The following is an 8,790-nucleotide window of genomic DNA, read 5'->3' on the forward strand; positions in this document are numbered from 1 at the left end:
CCAGCATGTAAGAAAAAAGACGCAGAAAATAAAAAGAATGGTGGATAGTTCATGCGAATTTAACGTATAGAAGAAAAATGATGTCGTGAGTATAAAGAGATAAAGCAATCGACTAAGAAACAACATCCAAAGAGTAGGAGAATCAATGGCGCTAACAACAATAATGACCCACAAGCACGATTCCAGACGATAATATACAGGTAGAAGGAAGGCGATGGTATCTTCTTAGATCAACACAAGATCGGGAGTACCAAAGGAATTAACAGATCCACAAGAGACGGGCAAAGAAATCACAAACCAGAAAATCAACAACAATAAGTATGAAGAAAGACAAAATAAATCACTACAATGAAACAGAAAGCCAACTCCAGAAGTCCACCCTTGAATAAATTCATTACAATAGCATAAGAATTACGAACATAGGCTGTCAGCAAAGAAATATGAAGATCAATAATCACAAAGAGCAAGAAATTTATAGCCTGCTCTTCATCAAAACAATGTATGCGAAGGAAAAAGAAAGAATGAGAAGAAAAATAATCGAATCTTACATCTTATGCGAAGAGAATACATCAATCACCAGGGGAGACCAAATAAAGATGATACTGCGAATAAATTGTGCAGCTGTGAAGAAGTAATAGGCTGGGTTGAGCTACCAATTAACTGTGAAGAAGATGATAGCGTGAAGAAAACTTGTTACAATCACGAAGAGGCGGATTAAAAGCATCTCGGCCTGAAAAGATACAGTTAAGTACTCGCATAAGGAAGGAAAAATCAAGAACGAAAAGAAGGAAAAGAACGAATAGAGATCAAAAGAAGTTCTGCCACGAGAATAGCTTCTCAAAGCCTGTACGAATTTTACAGCATGCTAAGATAACAGAAGAAGGAGAAGAAGGTACGAACGAAGATAAGTAAAATACAAAGGATTTAGGAGGTTGCCCTAGCTGACGTGGATGGTCAATCTAGCTGCCAGATACTCTCTACTTCTCTTCTCCTCTTTCCCTGCATGCTGCATCTTCATCTCGTTAATGAATTTACTAAAGGTCGCCACTAAATATTGGGATCCAGTAAAGCTTAAACCTCTTTAAAACAATCTTTTTCATACAGTCATTTCCTGGTTATTTTCTTCTGTCTAATGTCATTTTAATCAATTTTAACTCTTCTCTTCTTTATTTTATTCATGAGGAACTAATCTTTTTTGAATTCTTATTATTGTGTATGCAGTTTGTTTAATCTCCAATGGTTTTTGCCTATATTTATATTGTGATTAAAGCTTTTGCTGAGTTTTTCTATAAGCTTTTGCTTGCAGGTTTCATTTGTGTTGATATCTTTGGTTTCAATGATGCGGGGAGGTAGGAGATTCATATCCGTTTCAACTCAGCGTCTCATGTCTCGGATTCGTCCCGCTTTCAAGATATTTCAAAAAAATTCAAATTTCGTAAAGTCAAACAAATTAGGAAACTGAGTTTCCTTTTTCTGCTCCTTGGGTCAATTAACAGCTGTTCTTGTTACCAAACTAAACATAAATCTCGCTTCATTCTGTTACCTTATTTCAAGCCTGAATATCTCAACAATTTAATTCTCAGTAATCCTCAGTTACAAGATTATCCTTTTCTATTAAAACCTAGAAAACTTCAAGGTTATTGTTCTCATCATATCCTAGGAAAAACAATAATCATTGAAGGAAAAACTGTTACTGATGTGGGTGAGCTTGTTAACAAATTCAAACAAACAACTTTAGATTTGGGAGGTACGAATGAGATTGTTGTATTTCAAAAAGATAACAATGAAAAAGTGGATGAAGAGTCTAACTGGGAAGCTAGTGCGATCGGGAAGGTTATAATAGAGGGAAGAATGAATTATGATACAGTGGCTAGGTTCATCAAGTTTACTTGGCCATTCTTAACACCAGATCAACTTAGAATTGTGGAAGTTGAACCCAATATAATGATCTTTAAATTTAGCGACGGGAATTTATTGAACATCGTTATTGAGCAAAGACCTTGGCACATCAACAAGAATTTATTGGTGGTACATGACTACATTCCGGAGATGGTTTATTCTGTTAAGCAACGGGGTTTTCAACAATTCTGGCTTCAGCTAAAGTTTCTTTTTCCATAACATATGAATGTTGCTTCTGTGACAAAAATAGGGGAAGTGGTGGGCGAAGTAACAAGTATAGAACCAAAAGATGTCATTCATGTTGGAAGTGAACCAGTTAAAGTTTGTGTGAATGTGGATTTATCGATGCCAATGAGAAGAGGCGTCAAAGCTCTTACCAATGCAGGAGTCTTTCGCTGGCAAAAAAATTTCTTTGAGAGGCAACCTCCTAGTATCTGTACGGAGTGTTACATTATCAATCATTCCAGTGGAGCTTGCAAGGATGATGCTAACTGTCTGGCAAAGGCGCATGAAAAGCCTTATTACTTTGGGAAAGCTGAGAGTATCAGGAAAACTATTACTCCCATGAGCTCTTCTTTAGCTCCGGCACCAAAAACATATCAAAAGAAGTTTGTTAAGAGCTCGAATTTTGTTCCCCCTAAAGATGAAAGGGTTATCAGTATGGATTTCTTACTCAAAGAGAAAGCTACAGAAGAAGTGGATTTATTAAGACTTAGAAAAAGGCTTAGAACAAATGAGGATGGCAGCAGCGGCAGCATTACGGAGGTTGAATCTTCTTCCAATGTCACCATCACATATATCAACACAATGAACCAAACTACTCATATGGTCACAATGGGAGAAAAACAAACTTCTGGCACTAATAAGAAGAGTCAGGTATATCCTCTTTCTAGTGCTCATATTTATCTGTTTATTACTCTTTTCGAAATTCTTTATCTCCATCACTTAATTTGCATACTTTTACGTGCATTCATTTTTTACGTACAAACTCACAGTATTTTTAATAGATACTTTAGAAATTTGCATACAGAGTTATCACTTTTTTCTTGCATAAATTTTGAAACAGTAGGCTTTCTGGTTTGCATCAATTTTATTTTGATTATGAAAGTTGTTTCCTGGAATGTTCAAGGGCTAAAAGCCACTAATACTAGAGACCATATCAAAGATATAATTAGGAGACAAAATCCTGATATTATCTTTTTATGTGAGACTAAACTATGTGAAACCAAGATGAAACCTCTTGTTGCTCCTTATCATTTTCCGAATGTGAAATATTTATCTTCAGTTGGTTTGTCTGGAGGATTAGTTATCATGTGGAAGAATGGTTTTTCTTATGAAGTATTGTCCTGTGAAAATAATATTATTCATTTACTCATACAAGATGATCCTAGCCAACCTGAATGGTTATTATCATGCATGTACGGTTATGGAAAAGGTCATAAAAAACAAGAACAATGGGATTTTATCAATGAAACAGGAAAGAACATTTCCAGTCCATGGTGTTTGATTGGGGATTTAAATATACATCTTTCTTGTTCTGATACTTCTACTTCTACTTCAAGTGATGGGGGTATTATGCGATGCTTTAAGATATCGGTCTAGAAGATCTGGGTTTCATAGGCCATGAATATACATGGACTAATAATAATCTTGGCACTGGAAAAAAATGTTCAAGAATTGACCTAGCTCTTGGTAATCCTTCTTGGAATGTTTATTTTCCTTCTTCAAGAGTTCTTCATCTGAATCAAAATGGCAGTGATCACTGCCCAATTATGCTTATCACAGATTACACACAACCAAAATTGTGCAAACCATTTAAGTTTTTTCAAACTTGGTTAAATGATAAGAGATGTGTTGTTGAAGTTGCTAAAGCTTGGAGTAATCATATTCAAGGGTCAGCTGCTTATATTCTTAGGAAAAAATTGCAGTTTGATAGACATATTTTTGTGTCTAATTTGATCTCAATACTATATATTGTTGGCACTCGATTTTGTACTAATTTTGTTATTTTATGTATTTGTAGGTATTTTTTGGAAATAAATATTTTTGGAAAATTCGGCTCGAAAAGTTGATTTTGGCACCCGGAGGACACGTGTTGTTCGGACTCCCAAGTTTGGATAAGGGGTAACCTAATTACTAAGGGGCACCCCCAGGTCACCCCCAAGGCATCTTCTATTCACACCCCAGAACTGGATAGGGGGACACCCTTCTTCAAAATTCAAATTCTGAAAATGGGCGGGAAAATGTTCACAGTTCAGGAGAGATTTCGATCGAGAAAACGAAGGAGTTGTAGGTCGATTCAATGGCTGAAATTTGACATAGAGATGTGATATAGGTTAAGGAACACATTTTGGGCAGTGGGTTTGATCGAAATTGGCTGGAAAACGCGTGATGATTCACACACCCAAAACAGAGCACGTGTACTGTAACACGAGCAAAATTGAAGTTCTTGTGTGCATGGAGGAGTTCTAATAGCATTGGACGAGTGCTGAGGCGTGGAGAAGGCAATTGGGAGTGTGCAGGAAGCAAGAGTACGTAAGAATCTTCTATTTTTGGCAATTATTCCCTATTTTTGGACAGCGGAAATAATGAAGATTATCTCGAGTTATGGCGAGATTAAACGCACCTGTTGGGTATAAAAGGACCCCTTGGGTTTAGTAGAGAGGCTGTCGAGAGTTGGGAGAAGAGAGGAGAGCCACAGAAGCAAAAATCAAGAGTTGATCAAACTCTGTTTCTGCTGCTGTTGATGATGAAGAACACCAAGAACGCGAAGAACATACTCGCAGAAGCAGTCGTTTATCAACAGTGAAAGAGACTCACAGGCGTGGGTCGTAAGTGTGGGTCTTAGAGATTCAGTAACAATAGCACCTCTTCTGTGTCGTTTTATTTGGACGCCTTTTGTGGGTCGCAGAATTCTGATTAATACTATTTACTTATCTTTCTCTTCATTGTAAAACACTTTTGAGCATCAATGAAATTCTTTGAGAGGTTTTCCAACATGATGAGATAAACCCAACACTGGGACGACGGAGGAGGCCGTGTTTCATCCATGTGGTAATTTAAATTAATTCTTTATTTACTTTTTGCACCAATTTTAATTGAAATAAGATTTTAAATTAATTACTTGTGATTTTATTTGATGGAGTATGCTTAGTCCTAGGGATTTTTGATATGCCATGCTTAAGATTTACAAGTAATATTTTATAAAATCTATCTTGGCAATAAACTAGAGTTAATATTTGTTTTGTTTTGAACTATAATCGCCTAGAATTAAATTCTGAACCACTTGAAAATGAAAAATGGCCGAATCTTTAGTCCCAGTAACTCTCTACCAATTTGTCAATATTTGTATATATATATTTTTAAATCTAAAAATCCATCACCTTCACAAGTTCGAGTTTGAACGATACCCCTTACCACCACAACTACAACCCACATTAAATCTTTTAATCACAGTTCACTAGAATTGCTATCTCTAAATGGAATAAACAACATTTTGGTGATATTAATTTGAAAGTTGATAGTCTTAACAAAGAACTGGCAGCAATACAAGCTCTTCCTTTCTTTAAGGAAAATACTTCTAAAGCTTTCCAAGTAAATGAAGAACTTCAAAAATGGCATCACATCCAACATGAATTTAATAAGCAGAAGTCAAGAGACACCTTTCTAAAAGATGTGGATAATAACACTAAGTATTTCCATTCTCTTTACAAGAGGAAAAGAGCAAGAAACAATATTGATTCATTAAAAGATGAGAATGGTATTTGGGTTCATACTAGAGAGCAAGTTGCAAAGCTGTTGACTGAGAATTGTCAAGATATTAGTACTTCTTCTAATCCTATTATTGAGGAAAGATTTTATGATCATCTTCCTACAGTTATTACAGAAGAGGATAATAATCTACTTACTGCAATTCCAACTGATGAAGAAATATTTAGTATTCTCAAGAAAATGGAAAGCTGGTCTGCACCTGGACCTGAAGGATTTCAAGACGGTTTTTACAAGTCACAATGGAATATTATAGGAGAAGATGTATGCAATATGGTTAAGGATTTTTTCAGCAACAAGAATATGTCACTTTCCTTAAACAAAACATATATTTCTCTAATTCTTAAGACTAAGAAACCTTTAACACCATCTGAATTCAGACTCATTGGTTTGTGTAACACCTCTTACAAGATTATCTCTAAAATCTTAGTCTCAAGAATAAAACCACTGATGGAACGTATTATTTCTCCATATCAAGTAGCCTATATGTCTGGGAGATTAATAAATGATAATACCATCATAGCACATGAACTTATACATTCTATGAGAAAGAAAGAAGGTGAAGGTGGATGGTTAGCTCTTAAAGTTGATATTTCAAAAGCCTTTGACAGGCTTGAATGGTGTTTCATTCTTAAGTTCATGAGCAGTTTTGGATTTTGTGAGGACTGGATTCATATCATTCAACAATGCATCAGCACAACATCTTTATCTGTCCTTCTTAATGGGTATCCATGTGCAGAGTTTAATCCTTCAAGGGATATAAGACAGGGAGATCCTTTATCTCCTTATCTTTTTATCATGGAAATGGAATGGTTCTCTAGAACTCTTATTTCAGCACATCAATCCAAAGAAATTCCAGGTATCAAAGCAGCTAGAGGTGCACCCCCATCAATCATTTGCTCTTTGCAGATGATTGTCTTATCTTTACACATGCTAATTTAACCAGTGTCACCAATCTCTTACAAATTCTTGAATATTTTGGCTCTCAATCTGGTCAGGTCATTAATTTTGACAAATCATCCATCTTATATAGCAGTAATTTGGATACTTCATATTGTGACTCTCTTAGTCACATTCTTGGTGGAAAGATTATGGAAAGTAATGAATTATATCTTGGATCTCCACTTCTTATAGGTAAATCTAAAGTTCAGTCCTTTGTAGAGATAAAAACAGCATTTGAAAGAAGGCTAGCAAACTGGCAAGGTGAATCTATGTGTCAAGCTGGTAGAGGTACAATGGTGAAAGATGTTCTCAATGCAGTTTCACTTTATCAGATGAGTACTTTCAAGATACCAAAGAAACTGATTAAGCAATTAGACACACTGCAGAGGAAGTTCTTTTGGGGTTATAAGTCTTCAAGAGGTAATAATCCCATAGCTTGGAATAATATGTGCATTCCAAAGGAATTTGGTGGATTATCTTTTAGAGATCTTGAAATTCTAAATCAAGCTCTTTTAACTAAAATGGCATGGAGAATCAATTCTCAGCCGGATTTACTTTGTGCCAAAGTAATAAGAGCTAAATATTTTAGAGGTGAAGAATTTCTGCATATTCAGAATGATAGAAAAAGAGCTTCATGGATCTGGAGGGGAATTGAAGATGGGCTTAAAAATCTACAAAAAAATGTGTGTATGGAGATCAAAAATGGTAAAACAACTCGAATATGGAAGGATCATTGGATCATTAATCTCCCTGCGAATCCAATACCTTCTTATCCAAGTCATGAGAACTATACTTATGTTTCTGAACTTTTAAACCCAGATGGTTCTTCATGGAATATCAGTCTTCTGCATATTTTCTTTACTCCAGAGATTTCAGAAAAAATTGAAAGAATGGAGATCATCAAAGAGGAAGAAGACATTGTCAGGTGGAGACCAACAAAAGATGGTTTGTTTACAGTTAAAAGCGCATACAATAAACTTGTAGAAAATACGATTTCTCAACAAGATGCTCTGAATACTGTTCCAAAACAAATATGGAAAAGCCTATGGAAGATGCAAATGCCACACAGACTCAAGCATTTCATCTGGAAGTGTCTCAAGGATATTGTACAGACGAAAGATAAAACAGCTCGTTTTAACAGCAGTATTGATCCTCAGTGTAGCATTTGCAATAGCCAAGTAGATTCTTTATCTCATTTGCTGCTTGAGTGTAGTTTTGCAAGATCAGTTTGAATGCATCTCAATAACATTGATAGAGTTGCAGAAAATCGTGCTAGTATCAAAGAGTGGATGATTTCCTGGTTCAATAATCAACATGGTAATGCTTCAGAAGATCATAATACATGGAAGCTGACACTAATGGTGGGATGCTGGATTATCTGAAAAGAAAGATGTGAAAACATCGTTGAGGATAAAATTCTAGACCCTCTCTCAGCTGCTTCTAGAATTTATTTTCACTTACAAAACTTTGATTTGTCTTTGAAACTCACTACACATCCATGCTATGAAATTTTGAATGCCACTGTACCTGCTCCTACTAATATATCTATAGTTTTTGTTGATGCATCCTTTGATTATGTGACTAATAAGGCTGGCACTGTATGGTGCTTTTAAATTCTGCAGGTACCTACACATGTGTCAAAGGATCTTATGCAGACGGAGTAATTGACCCTGAATCAGCTGAATGTATGGATATTCTGGAGGCTTTAAGCTGGATTAAAGAGCAACAAGTTACTGAAGTTAACATTATAGGCGATGCAGAGTTAGTTGTTAAGTCTATATCATCTGATATTAGTTTAGTCAGATGGGAAAATAATAATCTTATCAGTAAGATCAAAACTTTGATTACTGCTTTTAGTTTTTGCAAGATATCTCATGTCACAAGAGATTTTAATAATGTAGCTGATAGTATTTCTAAGAGAGTTAGGAAACACAAGCTTTGTATTGAAGAGTCCATGGTTTTTCACCATGGATAAACTCTGTACTGTTAAGGCAGCTTCTGCCTGATTCTCATCAATAAATACAATACAACTTTTATCAAAAAAAAAAGTAAAATACAAAGGACGACAACAAAGAAATAACTTCTGCGAAACTTACCGCACCAACACAAACCGGATCTGGAACAGATGGTCATGAACGAAGGGAAGGAGTTTGGTGCCACAAGATCGATTCTCAACCGACT

General features: G+C 35.6%; 1 protein-coding gene across 1 annotated transcript; it reads left to right on the plus strand.

The window, feature by feature from the left end:
• Window positions 1-2,121: 2,121 nt before the first annotated feature.
• On the plus strand, window positions 2,122-8,584 carry LOC113311863. The gene is made up of 4 exons (XM_026560658.1): window positions 2,122-2,775; window positions 5,356-6,582; window positions 6,666-7,818; window positions 8,232-8,584. The coding sequence occupies exons 1-4, from the start codon at window positions 2,122-2,124 to the stop codon at window positions 8,582-8,584; spliced, it is 3,387 nt and encodes a 1,128-aa protein (XP_026416443.1).
• The last annotated feature ends 206 nt before the right edge of the window (window positions 8,585-8,790 follow it).

The sequence above is a fragment of the Papaver somniferum genome, chromosome 9, assembly GCF_003573695.1.
Source record: "Papaver somniferum cultivar HN1 chromosome 9, ASM357369v1, whole genome shotgun sequence".
Classification (NCBI taxonomy): Eukaryota; Viridiplantae; Streptophyta; class Magnoliopsida; order Ranunculales; family Papaveraceae; genus Papaver; species Papaver somniferum.

What these genes read in the sequence shown, in the direction of transcription:
- LOC113311863 (XM_026560658.1), top strand. Translation starts at nt 2,122, where the DNA reads ATGAATGTTGCTTCTGTGACAAAAATAGGGGAAGTGGTGGGCGAAGTA. An exon ending in GCACTAATAAGAAGAGTCAG is followed by an intron (nt 2,776 to 5,355) that starts GTATATCCTCTT and finishes TTTTAATCACAG; the next exon opens with TTCACTAGAATTGCTATCTC. An exon ending in TTTGCTCTTTGCAGATGATT is followed by an intron (nt 6,583 to 6,665) that starts GTCTTATCTTTA and finishes CAATCTGGTCAG; the next exon opens with GTCATTAATTTTGACAAATC.